This window comes from Fusarium fujikuroi, chromosome FFUJ_chr10, assembly GCF_900079805.1.
Source record: "Fusarium fujikuroi IMI 58289 draft genome, chromosome FFUJ_chr10".
NCBI lineage: Eukaryota > Fungi > Ascomycota > Sordariomycetes > Hypocreales > Nectriaceae > Fusarium > Fusarium fujikuroi.
In genome coordinates, this window is record NC_036631.1 from 102,934 (window position 1) to 117,761 (window position 14,828).

The 14,828-nt window shown below is 48.4% G+C and overlaps 7 protein-coding genes; 3 read left to right on the plus strand and 4 right to left on the minus strand.

Moving 5' to 3' along the window:
- Nucleotides 1-2: 2 nt before the first annotated feature.
- FFUJ_10244 (uncharacterized protein) lies at nt 3-1,190 on the minus strand (the record flags this gene model as incomplete). XM_023569005.1 has 2 exons in its annotated part: nt 3-107; nt 171-1,190. 2 exons carry the CDS (start codon nt 1,188-1,190, stop codon nt 3-5), a joined length of 1,125 nt encoding a protein of 374 aa, XP_023436280.1.
- A 654-nt stretch (nt 1,191-1,844) lies between these two features.
- Nucleotides 1,845-3,090, minus strand: FFUJ_10245 (uncharacterized protein; the record flags this gene model as incomplete). XM_023569006.1 has 2 exons in its annotated part: nt 1,845-2,921; nt 3,001-3,090. The coding sequence occupies 2 exons, from the start codon at nt 3,088-3,090 to the stop codon at nt 1,845-1,847; spliced, it is 1,167 nt and encodes a 388-aa protein (XP_023436281.1).
- A 569-nt stretch (nt 3,091-3,659) lies between these two features.
- Nucleotides 3,660-5,639, minus strand: FFUJ_10246 (related to proteoglycan; the record flags this gene model as incomplete). Its single annotated transcript, XM_023569007.1, has 1 exon — nt 3,660-5,639. The coding sequence occupies one exon, from the start codon at nt 5,637-5,639 to the stop codon at nt 3,660-3,662; it is 1,980 nt and encodes a 659-aa protein (XP_023436282.1).
- Nucleotides 5,640-7,074: 1,435 nt separating this feature from the next.
- FFUJ_10247 (uncharacterized protein) lies at nt 7,075-8,087 on the plus strand (the record flags this gene model as incomplete). XM_023569009.1 has 2 exons in its annotated part: nt 7,075-7,483; nt 7,543-8,087. 2 exons carry the CDS (start codon nt 7,075-7,077, stop codon nt 8,085-8,087), a joined length of 954 nt encoding a protein of 317 aa, XP_023436283.1.
- A 986-nt stretch (nt 8,088-9,073) lies between these two features.
- FFUJ_10248 (related to salicylate 1-monooxygenase) lies at nt 9,074-10,467 on the plus strand (the record flags this gene model as incomplete). XM_023569010.1 has 3 exons in its annotated part: nt 9,074-9,733; nt 9,802-10,005; nt 10,063-10,467. 3 exons carry the CDS (start codon nt 9,074-9,076, stop codon nt 10,465-10,467), a joined length of 1,269 nt encoding a protein of 422 aa, XP_023436284.1.
- Nucleotides 10,468-10,600: 133 nt separating this feature from the next.
- On the minus strand, nt 10,601-12,881 carry FFUJ_10249 (monooxygenase-like protein; the record flags this gene model as incomplete). XM_023569011.1 has 11 exons in its annotated part: nt 10,601-11,044; nt 11,105-11,206; nt 11,272-11,320; nt 11,386-11,515; nt 11,562-11,598; nt 11,654-12,012; nt 12,066-12,212; nt 12,262-12,351; nt 12,404-12,598; nt 12,651-12,694; nt 12,751-12,881. 11 exons carry the CDS (start codon nt 12,879-12,881, stop codon nt 10,601-10,603), a joined length of 1,728 nt encoding a protein of 575 aa, XP_023436285.1.
- A 552-nt stretch (nt 12,882-13,433) lies between these two features.
- Nucleotides 13,434-14,763, plus strand: FFUJ_10250 (related to alcohol/sorbitol dehydrogenase; the record flags this gene model as incomplete). XM_023569012.1 has 5 exons in its annotated part: nt 13,434-13,529; nt 13,590-13,623; nt 13,673-14,062; nt 14,111-14,590; nt 14,642-14,763. 5 exons carry the CDS (start codon nt 13,434-13,436, stop codon nt 14,761-14,763), a joined length of 1,122 nt encoding a protein of 373 aa, XP_023436286.1.
- Between the last annotated feature and the right edge of the window lie 65 nt (nt 14,764-14,828).

The following is a 14,828-nucleotide window of genomic DNA, read 5'->3' on the forward strand; positions in this document are numbered from 1 at the left end:
CCTTACTTCTTCTCGTTGGCCTTCTTAGCCTTCTTCGCCGCCTTCTTAGCAGCCTTCTTTGCCTTCTTTCGTTCAGCCTTGGTCGGCTCCTTGGTCTCGGTGGGAATCTCAATCGCGTCGTCAGTGATGTCGTCTGTCTTCTGGCTGTCGAACTCCTAGTTCTCGTTGACCATCTCGACAGTCTCCTGTTTCTCCTGCTCAAGCTGAGCAACCATCTTCTCACGTTCGCTCAAGAAAGCTTCAAAGCGATCCGCAGCAAGGTCGGACGTGAGAGTAGGATACTCGCTCTCTCGGAGATCCTTGATCAGAGTGGCAAACTTTTCGTTGCCCTTCTTGATGTTGGTGATGATGTAGTCATGACCTTCGATCAGAGCCTTGAGTCGTTCGTACTCGGCATCGACTGCAGCAGCGGAGTCGTTTTCCTTCTCCTTGTTCTTCTCATACTCTTCATCAATCTTCTGCACCACCTGAGCCTTCCAGTCGTGCATCATATGCTTGAGTGTCTGGACATGGTGATGTGTAGTCAGATAGAACTGGTAGCGGTAACGAGCCTGAAGTTCTGTGTTCTGTTCCTTGACGGCATGAAGCTCCGCCTGCTCAGTGACCTGAGCTTCGATAAGGCTCAGACGCTCGCGAACACGACCAAGCTCGGCTTCCTTGGCAGCAGCCTCAAATTCTGCAGAGTGCCAGTTGCGGTTGGCTTCGTCGAGGCTTCGGGAGTAGTGCTCCTTGAATGACTTCTCGTACTCAACTTGAGCCTTGATCTCATTGTTCTCTGACTCGAGAGCCTGAACCTTGGCAGCGGATTCAGACTCAGCAAAGCGCCAGTTGCGGTTGGCTTCGTCAAGGCTGTTGGAAAACTGCTCCTTGGAGGACTTCTCATGCTCGACTTGGGCCTTGAGCTCGATGTTCTCCGACTCAAGGGCCTGAACCTTGGCTCGCATCGCGTTGAGGTGGGCGATCATCTGATCGAAGGCCTTGGGCTCCTTTAGCTCATGATCCTTGATTGGAGATTGTAGGCTTACCTTGTCGGTGTTGTCAACATTAACCTCAGCAGAGGTAGTGTTGGTAGCCTCCGCGAAGGTATGAGAGGGAGGGGTAAGGGCAACAAGTTTGTTGTCCTCAGAGGAGATGGTTGAGGCCGACTCCGGAGTGGGAGAGCGGGGAGCGGTCAACTCAAGGAACGCCATGTTTGGTTGTTGATGAGTTGTCGTTGTTGTTGTTGTTTTGGTGGGTGATTGTGGTTGCGTGTGAGTCTGTCTCTGTTGACAACGACTGTTGGTATGATTGATGGTCGATGGTGAGTTGGTGAAGGTGAAGGTTAATGTTGGTTGATGTCGATGAAGAAGGGAAGAATGGATGAAAGTTGTGAAGAAGTTGGATGAAGAAAGTGAAGATCGAAGATGAGTTGGAAGGAGGAAGAGGAAAGAGAAGGAAAGAAAGCAAGCAGGTCGGGGTTTTATTGGGGCGTTTTCGGTGTTGACGCTGAACCACTGGCAGCTCCTGTTGTCCCGTTTGGCACTGCACATTGACCATGGGCAGTGGCAGAGTTACACATCGCGTTTTCTGGCGTGCTGGAAGTGGTAGAAGTCAGGTTCAGCATGGCAGTCGAGCATGAGTGTCAACACAATCATGAACACGGCGCGTACACCGACGCGGCACTGCTGCAGGTATGAACACCCTGTTGCGAGAGCCTCGAGCAATGTTCTGAGCTGGAGTTACGTAAGATTCATTACTGTTCAAGACATCAAAGTTATAGCGCAGAGTGTCCTTTGAACACGATTGATATGCGACGATTTCAGATTCTTATTGACCTCAGGCTGGGCAGAATCTTTAATTTTTATTTACAAATTTCCAGGTTGCTCAGAACTTCCGCCAAGAAGATACTCTACAACAGCTCGTTCCCAATACACCGACGCCTTATACCACGCCACTTGAGGCACGCTGCCACGATTGATCCCCCTTATCGCTTCAGCCAATGCCGGTCCTCCTCCCTCCTCCCGAATCTGCCTGAGAGGATATTGATATGTCTTGAAAGCAAACACCAACGTGTTATCATTTTCCATCAACCTATGAAGCGTCTGCCTCTCACATCGCACGTTCATTTCTTCAGGGTCCAGATCGGCTCCCTTCATCGTCAACACCTCAATACCAAGCCAATCAAGAACTGTCTTGATCCGATCCATCAGCCACAAGGGGAGAACTGTCAAAGGATTCTCTCTCGGTGCGAAGAGATCGCGGCCAATGGATATGTTCCAGTTGTGCCGCTTCACGGCTTTGCCCTTTGGCAGGGAGGTGAAGTAGCGGTTCATCGGCCTCTCAAGCTTTTCTTTGTAACCAGGGACAGGGCCATGGATCTCTGCGAGGGTTTTGTTCAACTTGAGGGAAGGGTTGAATGAGAAAGGATAGCAATCAATGAGTGCTCTTGCAACGTAACTGTCGCCTTGCCGTTGGAGAAAGAACAGTTCTGTATCCATGTTCTCAGCAAGGAGCCTGAGAACTGCCTTGACATCGTTCGGCGGGTCCAGGGGAAGCTTAGTTGATGCTGGACCGAGGAGAGTGTCGCCTTTGGAATGGTAGAGAGATGGATACCTTCGCGGTAGGTATGTCCTTACCATCCAGATGTAAAACTCCTTGACGGCAGCCTCCGAACAGGGGTCAGAAGCAATGACCATATCGGAATGCTCAGTGACAATCTTACGTCGCAGGGCAAGCCTCTCCTCTAACGTTTTGTCGATCGGTAGAATGTCTGAGAATGTGCATTTCTCAAGGCCCATGGTGAGGTGATACTTGGGCTTCCATGGCCGTGTCTGCACTGGCTCGGCGTTGTCCAAGTCAAAGTCTTCCAGGGGCTCGATGTCGTTGTAATCGCTCGGCAACTCTTCATGGTGGTGCTGGCTGTCTTGCGGAGAATAGGGTTTCTGATGTCATGATATCAGCGTTTTACTACTAGCATGTTTCTCTGTGATCACGGAGGTCACTTCGCCTGAAGAAACGCACTGGGTCATATTGTTTCTTGTTCCTCCACCATACAAGAGTCACGCTTAGCGCAGTCAGCAATGCAGAATACCAAAAGTACAAGTCAGCCATTGCAGGAGGTTGGAAACGACGTATGTAATTGCGGAAGGTAGAATTCTAAATGCATGAAGTTTCTGTTATAAGTGATGTACTTCGATGTCACGTTATATGCATCAAGCAACCGAGAAGTCAATCATCTTCTTATCTCGAGATTCGCGAAGATCAAACGCGGGGTAAATAATGGAAGCAGGCCCGCGGACGCCGCGGCGCCCGAATTGCGGCGCCAGATACCCGGCACTTGTTAGCTCTTATCCTTGCTCCAGACTATGGCATAGAGTGATATCGAACAGGCAATGCTAGTATTTTCATTGATGAATTTTGGGAAAGAATAAAGATAAAAAGTGAGTTTAATAAACTGATAACTCTAAATACTACTGACAGTAGTAGTACTAAGTATTCTTGAGAAACAAATATATACTTGGGATATCAATATGCCAACGAAGCAGGATATCCTCAATCTATTGCATATGTAGCCAGCGCTGCGTTAAAAGCAACAGTCTCGGGCTATGGTCGGAATACTAAATCTTGCATCGTTACGCCTAATTCTGCCATTCTAATCGTTGCCCCGGTATGTGACACTCTTAGTAAAGCATAAGGGCCAAGCCAACAACAGTCCAAGCCACGCAACGAGGTCGGCTAGCTCCTGAAATGGTCATAGGCGTGGATCCTTTTCCACCAGACTGTGACGGCACATTGCTTTGAGCTGTCTCGCCAGTTGATCCTGTCTTGCTCGCCGAAGCTGAGGCATCGTGGTTGCTGAGATGAGTTGTCCATGATGAAGGAGCCTCCAGGCTGTTGGATTCCTTGGCTGGGACCTGTTCATAATGAGGAGCAGTTGTGGGTTTGGATGCCGAGGCCTCGGGGTGGTCATAGCTGTCAGATCCGGATTGAGATGACGGCTCTCCAGTCGCCTTTTGTGGTCGATCAGTGGCCTTCACTGAAGCCTTGCCTTCTTCTGAGATCGTTTCGGGTCTGACTACTGGAACAACCTTAGATGGCTGGGTACTGTCTGACCCAGAGTCGGTTTGTGGCACCGCTGTTGGCTGTGCTAGGTAATAACTACCATGGCCGGAATATGTCTGAGACCATATCCAGCCAGAAGGATATTGGACTGCAGACTGTCCAGCACTGGTCATTGTCTCACAAGCCTTGGGGACTGTGAGGGTGATGGTATCCTTCGTATAGGATGCATCAGTACTACAGGGAGAGGTAACAGTTGTCATATCGACGGTTGTGTAGGTCTCGTGCTCACAGCCACAGGGACTGTATACCAAAGTGACTGGGACACAAGTAGTAACCACAGATAAGCTGGTATCAACAGTGACATATGTGACACTCGTTACTGTGTCTGTAAGTGTAGTGAGAGTGGTGCAAGCTGTGTTGATAGTTGTAGCAGTGGCAATGACGGTGAGCACAGCACTCTCAGATGTCTTAGTAGTAGAGGTAACGGCCGCGTTACTGTTGCTTGTGGTCGAGTGTCCAGTTGATGTGGGCAAAGTAACGACTGAAGAAGAGGAGGACAGCGTGGAGGATAGAGATGCCGAGGATGCTGAAGATGCTGAGGTGGATAGAGTAAGAAGTGTCGAGACCGAAGATGTCATAGACGAAGAGGTCACGTCCTCCACTGTAGTGGAGTCTGACACAGGCATAGATGAAGATACAAATGAGCCTGATGTTGTGAGTATCACTGCTGATTCTGATGTAGATGTCACTGTTGATGGTGACGAAGTGAAGCTTGATGTAGACAATAGGGTTGTAGAGTCTAATGGGGTAGACAAAGGATCGGATGTTGATGCAGAGTCTGATGTAGACAGCAGGTCTGATGTCGACGCCGTTTCCAGTAGGGTCGTGGAGTCTGATGTAGAAATCGCATCAGTGGTTGATGCAATCGACGGCAGGGATGTAGAGTCTGAAGACATCGCCTCTGTTGTTGACGCTGTTGACAGTACGGTTGTAGAGTCTGACGTAGCCACCTCGTCTGATGTAGTCGCCACATCTGATGTAGTCACTGCATCTGAGGTAGACACTGCATCTGAGGTAGACACCGCATCTGATGTAGTCACTGCGTCTGAGGTAGTCACTGCATCTGAGGTAGTCACCGCGTCTGATGTAGTCACTGCGTCTGAGGTAGTCACTGCGTCTGAGGTAGTCACCGCATCTGATGTAGTCACCGCATCTGTTGTCAATGATGTCGTTGTTGTAGGCGATGTTGGTATCTCATATGCTTTCACAGCAAGATCGTAGTCAGATGAAGGCTGTTCCTGAGTAAATGCGGCAACTAAATCACAATCGCCGGTGAAATGTTGATAGTTTACAGCAATGCAATCATCGTCGAGGTCACATCTCTGTATGCACGATGCGAAGGTATCCCCGACAGAGTAATAAGCATAAGTAGCTGGATTGCCACCGATGGTGTCGCAATTAACATTGAACGCGTAAACTGAAGCTTCGTAGGTACTGCCCATTTCACTACAAGATGTCGGCGCGTCTGCTTTTACAAACGAGGTAGAGAGAATGGGGAGCAGGGCCCATAGGGTCCAACGAAATTCCGGGGCCCTCATTGTAGGCGATTTCATAAACGAATGACAGAAGGCAAATGGTACCAGCAACGAAAGAGATATTCAAAGCTCTAGAGGCCAGGAGAATGAAGTTTGCGCGGTCTACGGAATAAGGAGTTATCTATATTTACTCTCCCATGCGGCGCGATCAGACGCTGTTGGTTGACCGCTGATAATTTTTAAATTACAATCTCTTTCTGGATAAGGCAGAACGTTGCACCAGCTGAATGGTGGTCTAGATCTGCTTTTAACCTGTTGCTCTGGCTAGCTAGCCCCTAATAGATTAGCTGCAAGCCACTAGATATGCATTTCAGGCTAGACGGGATATTTAGCCCACGGACAACTGGACCTCGCGTGAGCTAAGATGAGATAGTCGATAGTCTCGTAGGTTATTCAATAGCTCGTCGCACCGCTGTCTCAATAGTCTCAATAGTTCCAATGCACAATGGCCCACTCATGTGTTGGCGGCCGCCCACAGGGTGAATCATGGGCAAAAATGGCGTGTTTGAGGATCGGACCTGAGTTGTGTTCAGCCCTCCCTAACCGAAAATGCACTAAACCTGGCTTTGGCGGGATGGATAGTGCGGTGGGAGCGGCGCCGATCAGCCGCAAATATGGAAATCCAATTTCAATCTTGTTGTCCCTATGAGTCGAAAGTCGATAGATCGGTGTTTTCCTTCTGTCAAAATAAGCCCAGTATACATAACATGTTGGCAATTGATAGCCACTACTCTGTAATGCGTATGCCTTCCGCATTGCTATTCACCATACTAAAATGCAGTGGTTCTCACCGTGAAGGAGTCATTATTGGCGACTGGACGCGAATCTATCCTGCACGATCTGACCTAACCCAATTTGGCTCTACCCCTTGCATTATCGCTATTGAACCTTACAAGCATGTAGGGGATAGGTCTCGACTTGTTCCGGACCAATCATACCCTCCTTCTACCGAACATATTCTCCCGTTATTTCATGTCACGATGGCACCGCCATTGGGACTGTTCTAATTAAAGCTGTCTTTGGTCTCACGACTTACAGACTTTGATCAAGTTCGGCTTGAAGGCGACACTGTCGGACTCAGAAAGACTTGACGGCCGACAAAAATAATTGCATCCGTTCTCGGACCCACGGACGCCGCGGGCACCCGGAATGCGGAGTGAGCTACCCGGGACTTGTCACCTTTTGACATCATTGCGCCAAGTAATTCTTTAATGATCTACAATCTACAGACGTTATTTGCAGTCTGGACCGGCAATTTCCCCTATAAGCAGATGTCGCGGCCCGCGGCCCGCCATAGCAAAATTAAAACGACGTGATCACTGTTCCTTCTTGCCACCTAAGCAGGCCCAAATGATTATAACATGATGAGATGCTCACATTGAAGAAACGGGTTTGATCGCTATATGACTATCATCAACTTGGAACAGAAGCAGTCATAATGGCACCCGACCCCGTCTTACCTATTGACGAGTTCAACGTCGCCACCTTTACTTACAAGGAGATTGAGGGGCAACCGATTCTTCTTGATCTATTTGTTCCCAAGACTCTACCTCCAAGTGAACGTCCAGTCCTTATTCGATTTCATGGCGGCTTTCTCGTTTATGGCAGCCGTGACAACCTTCAACTTACGCCCCCCAGAATCCTTGAATATGCTCTAGAGAACAACGCAATTCTGGTTTCTTGTGACTACAGATTAATCCCGGAGAGTAACGGGATTGAGATACTTCAAGACATTGAAAAAGTCTGGTCTTGGGTTCAGAGCAGCTTAGACGAGGCCATTGGAAAGATGACGAACGGGAAGAGCCGCGTAGACCTGGGGAGGGTTCTACTAGCTGGTGAGAGTGCCGGTGAGTAGGTCCTCTTCATCGTGACAAGAGTTAGAACGCTGAGAATGGTCTGATCCTAGGAGGCTATCTTGCAATCCAGCTAGCCTTGCGCCATCCGACTGCGTTTCGAGCTGTTATCGCAAGTTACCCAATGATCGATATGCGAAGCGACCATTTTTGCACAGCCTACCCCAAGCGAATAGGTCAATATCCACAGATCAGTTACGAACTTGTATCTCAGCATCTCAAGCAGCTTCCCGACGGACCTCACCCAACAACCAGGGCTATCTCAAATCTGCCAATCGCCATGGTACAACATGGTACATATACCAGCTTCTTCGGGGACCACCGCAGCCTGTTTCCGATAGAATATCTGGAGGATAACCCGCAGTTGGCGCTGGAACTTCCTTTCATTTGGTTACATCATGGAAACAATGATAGTGAAGTCCCCATCAAGGGAAGTAGGAAGTTTGTTGCGAAGCTAAGAGAGCTCAATCCCAAGGCCAAGTTGAGATACACGGAGCTTGAAGGGGCAGAGCATGGTTTTTGGAGCGAGATAAACCTGATTCAATCGGGCGAGTGGGAAGAAGGAGTAAAGGTCCTGAATTCCTATCTTTACAGTTAAACTAGGTTCGGTGACGTCTAAAGCTCTCTATCTTTGCTCTTCCGCGCCGCTGCAAAATGCTATGGATCATCTTGATAATCTGAATCCTCTAAGTTTGTTGGGTGAGAGCCGTGTTCACAGAAACCGGAGTTTTTGGGCCGGGCCACTTCCGCATCACCCACCGCGAGACCTAGAAAACCCGTGGGGCCGAACAAAAGATCTATGCCTGTCTCCTGTCCGAATCATGCCCTGCCAATAACTTTCAAAACGTTTGCCATAAAGATGTGGAGTTTCGGAATTACGGGAGTTCGGCAGCAACATACACTGGGCTGGAGCCTTGCTCTGCGATACGTTTAAGTGGTTGCGAAATGCCGAGGTAAGAAGTAGTTGTTGTTATGTATGCAGAGACTTCGAACTCGAATGACATCACATAGTCAAATTTCCACCCGGATGGCATCAAAGAGTGATCTGCAGCAATCTACACTATGGGGCCGCTGTAACCAATTCGGAGTCCGTTGGTGCTCCGGGTCAAAGCGGCAAGGGCAAGAAGCGGGGTCTGTAACCTTCAATGGCTCTATTTGCCAATGTCCTTGGATAATTACTTGCGATAAGGTTAAGCCTTAGGCTCCTAACTTAGATGACAAAGATATGACCATGCTTCTGCCTAAGCTTATACTCATCGGAATTTGACGGAATTCCCTTCCAGGGTTGTATTCCATGCAGGATATCTACCGTGACGGGTTTGCGCCCGCTAAACTCGGAAGTCACGGCAAGGCGGTAGCTCACAAATAGCATCTGAAACATAGAAGTCAAATGTAACGCCAAATTTAGATGAAGAATGGTTCTGGCAAGTCACAAGAGGGTTCATACTTGGCCAGAACCGTATCCGCAAACAACTGCCTATCTCGGCACATGCTGGCATGGCGTAATATAAAGACCAAAACATTCAGACTCTCACGGGGATGAGTTTCCTGAACCAAACATTATATTCAGTTCTATCTTTAATCATGGCCCAGGAGCAGAAGGACTTTCTGATCACCATCATTGGTGGCGGTATTGCAGGAATTGTCCTTGCAATCTCACTTCTCAGAAGAAACATTCCCTGCATAATCTACGAGAAAGCGCATGCCTTCAGCGACATCGGTGCCGGCCTGGGAATAAGCCCCAATGCACAAGACGCCATGGCTGCTTGTGATCCAAGCGTACATGAAGCGTTTAAAAATGTCGCCAATGGTAACACCTGGGAGTCCAAGAAAAGCTTCTTGTTTGAGTTTCTTGACGGCATGGACGGGGCGACTACCGACTCCCCTCTGTTCCATATCGAGAATCGTACCGGGCTACAGGGTTGTCACCGGGGCGCCTTCGTAAATGAACTCATAAAGCTCTTACCCAGCGACTTGGTGCAGTTTAACAAACAACTTCAGACAGTGGAGGAAAATAGGAGTGGTGGAATCCGACTTACCTTTCAGGATGGCACAATTGAGGAAGCTGATGCTGTTGTTGGCTGCGATGGCATCAAGTCCAAAGTTCGCGAAATTCTCGTTGGAGCAGATCATCCGTCGTCAAAGTGTTCATACACGCACAAATATGCTTACAGAGGAATGATCCCCATGCAACAAGCAGCTGAGGTATTGGGGGAGGAGAGAGCTCTTAATGCCACGATGTGGGTAAGTTCTCCTTGACATGTCACCTCTGATCATAGGATGCAGTCTGATATAACCTCTGAAACGGACAGTTGGGGAAGGACAAGCATCTGTTGAGCTATCCTGTTGCGCACGGGACCATCTTGAATGTGGTGGCATATTGTTCAAGCTCCGACGACTGGCCAAGTGAATCTCAGCTGGTTCTTCCGGCCACCAAAGAGGATCTTCTCCGGGATTTCGAAGGCTTCCGATCATCGGTGCTAAGGATTCTCGATAATACTGATAAGCTTGACCGCGTGAGTGCCAATCTAATGGGTGGCTAGATCACCGACGTGTTTACTAATCTCGGACAGTGGGCCATCTTCGATCTAGGCGAGAATCCAGTTCCGACCTTTGCAACAGGTCGAGTATGTATCATCGGAGACGCAGCACATGCTTCATCTCCACATCATGGAGCGGGAGCAGGCTTATGTATTGAAGACGCTGCTGCGTTAGCGTCCATATTGGCGCATGACACGATCCAAGTTGGTGTCGATATCGAGGCTGCGTTCTCTGCATTTGATAGAAGTCGACGAGACAGAGCCCAATGGGTCGTTCAAAAGTCTAGACGAGCGGGTCAACTATTTGAACGCCAAACTGAGATTGATAGTGATTTTGATAAGATATACAAGGAGCTGGAGGAGACGCTACCTACGATCTGGGATTACGATATCGAAGAAGCGATAAAGATTGCCTCGATCGAGTTGGATAAAGCTTGATTTTTGATCCTCAGCTCTAGGTGACTTCTGAGACTTCTAATACTAAATCGATTTCGCATCGTCCTTCACCTCAAATTTCGCATACAAAGTATCTATGCCCAATAATTGATCGGCGCTAATTGAACCAAGATGCTCAAAGCTTATGCTCACGGCTTGCAACTGTTGCTAGAGTAGAAGGATCATCAATCGCCCAGGGAACATCTTGATCCCGAATAAACGGTGCAAGATCAACATCAACCCCCTCTTCAGCCAGCTCTTCAATCTGAGTACGACCGTTGCCCAAAAAACTCCACATGTTGTCGTTTCGGTAGGTAATGTTGAAGTCCTCGAACCTAGGCGTCTTCATAGTCTTGAGCAGATGAAGCATGCTTCCAGGCCAGATATACACCCGCCCGTCTGACCTATTCGCCTTGTACCAAGAACGGCAGTTGCCAGCCCAGACTGAGTACTTGGCGTGCCAGTTGTCGAGATGCTCGTTCCACTGCGTAGTGGGAAGTTGCTTGACCTCCATGGCCTTGATGCCCTCGTTCTGCATCTTGATGCAGCATTGCATAGCATACTCAATTTGAACTTCGTGCTAAAGTTGAAGGTTAATTAGTTTTGTGATTTAATAGTAGAATTTAGGGGCCTGACTCACCGACGGAAGTACACATCCTTGACCCCAGTTGCCTGTTGGTCCATTGATGACAAAATAGTTGGGAAACTTGGGCCCAGTGATACCAAGATAAATGTTTGGATTCTGGTGACAGAAAATAAGTTAATTACCTTCATTTAGTGAGATGAAACGTGTCGCACTTTACATACCTCTGACCATTCATCCTTCATCGTAACACCATCAATACCGGTGATTTTGCTACGACGGCTAAATTAGTGACGTTCTTGTAATAACAAATGGTGCCTTGAATCGAAAGTACTTACAAATGCGGAGCATACGAGATGTCGAACCCTGTAGCGCAGGCAATAAGATCGAAATCGAACTCCTTGCCTTCGCTCGTGACAAGGCCTGTGGGAGTGAATCTTGAAACGCCTTCGAAAACAACCTTGACATCTGGCGGATGTCAGCATCTGAAGCACATTAGAGCCGTATAACCTACGGTCTTGGACCAAGCTCTCTAGATAGTCGTTGCCAGGCTGTAAAGGTGAAGTCGTTAACGGAACGTCTAAAGAAGAATATGGATCAACCTACCGTTATTCGTCGACATCCTGGCGGCCAAGATGGAATAAGCTTTTGTTTCAACTCCTCATCGGCACTCTCAAGCTTCTTGAGCATATCCTGCTTGATAGCAGCAGTAGCCCACTGGCTCATCGGTGAATCCCTAAGAAAGAACGGAAAATTACGTGTTAAGGTTGCCTCAAGACCTTTCCGGTACTGTAGATGTGCCCCAGGGTCTCTGCGAAACTCCTCCTTGTCCTTTTCAGAATAAACTTGCGTACCTGGTTGTTCGGCAGGACTGTTGCCCTCCTCATTAGCCTTGCTGAGGTCTGTGCCCAGTGAAGGGACGATCCATATCGAGTTCCTTGCGAACACGTGAAGGGTTTTTGAACCTAATTCAGGTCCGTTTTAGTAGTGAACAGATCCATTGTTCCATTGAACTGACCTTTGGCGAGCTGTGGCAGCATCTGTACAGAGCTAGAGCCGGTTCCGATGAGTGCAACCCGTTTGCCTTCCCAACTGATCTTTGGGTCCCAGGTCGCGCTGTGAGCTATGGTGCCATTGTAGGAGGATGTACCAGGAACATCAGGCCCTATGAGAATGTGAGAGAGGTCTGCAGAGATTTCGTGTAATGTACTCACACTTGGCTTTGTTAACCACTCCCGATCCATTCATCAATACATCGCAGTAGTCCATTCTCTCCTTACCATCCTGGCTTAACTTAACAACCCCTGCCAGAAGGTATTAGCCCTTATGATCCATCGAGATGGTTGTATAACTTACATTTCCCTTCATCACCATCCCAAGCCGCGCTGATGACTGTGGTCTGCAGCTGAACATATTTCGCGAGATCATACTTCTTTGCAAATCTGAGAAAATAGTCATAAATCTGGGCAGAGTTTGCATAATAGCAAGACCATTCGGTATTTGGCTCGAACGAATACGTATAGATATGCGCCGGCACGTCACAGGCACATCCTAAAGTATTAGCCCTCACGAACGTTAATGCAGAGGATCCTTGTCGCAATACCTGGGTAGCGATTTTCGTACCATGTCCCGCCTATGACTGGGTTTCTGGACAAAACAAATGAGAACTTGGATGTAGATAAAGTCAAGACGGCTAAGCTCACTTATCGTAGCATACAAGCTCGTAATTTTGCAGCATACGCTCGGCCTTGTAAGCAGTCAAAAGACCTGACGCCCCAGCGCCGACGTGAATAATCCTCAGCTTCCGAGGCTTTGAGTGTACTTGGACCGACATCTTGAGCGTATAAGAGGAATCGCAAGGAACCTTTTTCACTTAATGTTGGAGAACAATTGCTCGATATCGAGATGGTTCGATTTCCCCTTTGCCATATATACTATATATTGGAGTATCCAGTCTTGCGTAAGGCTAGCTACAGTACACGATCAAAATCTGCTACAACGACATGGGACTCACAGCTTCGTCACCGCACCATGAAGTGAGACAGAGTCAGGTCGCCTGACCGAGGCCACCAACGCAATATCCTAGACCTAAACCTTGTCGGGTAGGGTCACTCGGTCGTCCGCGGCTGTGTCGCGCCGCGGGGCGACAAATCCTGCGGAGAGAACGGGAAGCCGAATGGCTAGGACCCCGCATTCGAACCCCATGGGGAGACAGTGGAGTTGGATCTCTTCACTCGGCAATTGGCGCCTGGTTATTGTCAGAAAATTCATATACTACGTTAATAGGTTCCTAATGTTGACTGTAGACTGGAGTGATCTTGATCAATTTTGCTACTGAAAACAGCAGTTTCACAATTCTGGTTTGATAAAGAAGAGACATTACAACATGGCAGATACCATGCAGGCAGTTGTCTTCCATGGCAAGGGCGATATAAGAATCGAGGAAGTCAATGTCCCAAAGCCTGGTCCCAAAGAAGTTCAGGTCAGTCGTTTCCCTGCTGATCGAAAACAACCGTTGTCGCGATGTTGACTAAGAACACAGCTGAAACCGGCATTTGTTGGAATTTGCGGAACAGGTAGGTGCCAAATCACCTGTCCGGTTTTATTACTAACATGGAGATATAGATCTTCACGAATATCTTGAGGGAGCCTACCTGATTCCCACAACATCTCATCCTGTGACTGGCAAAAGTGCCCCGGTCATCATTGGCCATGAGTATAGCGGTGTTATTTCAGACGTCGGTGACGAGGTTGATGACCTAAAGCCAGGCGACAGGGTAGTCGTCCAGCCAATCATCTTTGACGGAACTTGCAATTCATGCCAGAGAGGTCTGGTCAATTGTTGCACCAATTCTGGATTCATCGGGCTGAGTGGTATGGTATTTCGCAAGAAGATACACGAGGATACGACGGCTCACATCATCACAGGGATTGGCGGTGGACTTGCCACGTACACAACTGTTCCACGGTATTCGGTCTTTAAGATTCCTGATAACATACCCCTTCAGGTTGCCGGTATGATCTCCATTCCCAACTCTGATGATACGCGACTAACAGCACAAGCCCTGGTCGAACCTTTGGCGGTTGCCTGGAACGCCGTGCAGCAAAGCGACTTTAAACCTGGTGACACGGCCCTCATCCTCGGCGCCGGCCCAATTGGCCTAGCTATTCTTCAAGTTCTCAAGAGCAAAGGCGCCAGCCAGATCATTGTCACTGAGACGGCAGACAAACGACGAGAATTTGCGACCAAGTTCGGGGCCACCACAGTCTTAGATCCTACACAGACAAATGTGGGCGAAGAGTGCAAGAAGCTTTGCGCAGCAGAAGGCGTCCAAGTGGTCTTTGACTGCGCAGGCATGCAGAGCACACTAGAAACTGCGCTTGCTGCGTCCAGACCCCGAGCCGTTATTGTGAATGTTGCCATCTGGGCAAGCGAGGTGACCATATCGCCTAACTATTTTATGCTGAATGAGAGGACTTTTAAAGGCTCGGCAACATATACTTCATCAGTATTCCAGGAGGTTATCGATGCTCTTGCGCGAGGTAAGCTATTCTAATTATGACAGTGGATTGACAGATTCCTGACGAAGATAGGTGATCTGAAACCTGAGCCAATGATTACTAGTTTGATTAACATGGAGGAAATTGAGGAAAAGGGGTTTAAGACGCTGATTAACTATAAGGACACTCAGGTCAAGATATTGGTTCGCGTCTAGTTAAATAGATGATATTGTGTTATATTTACGGGTGTTGATAGCCTAAATTCTTACGTTACGACCTG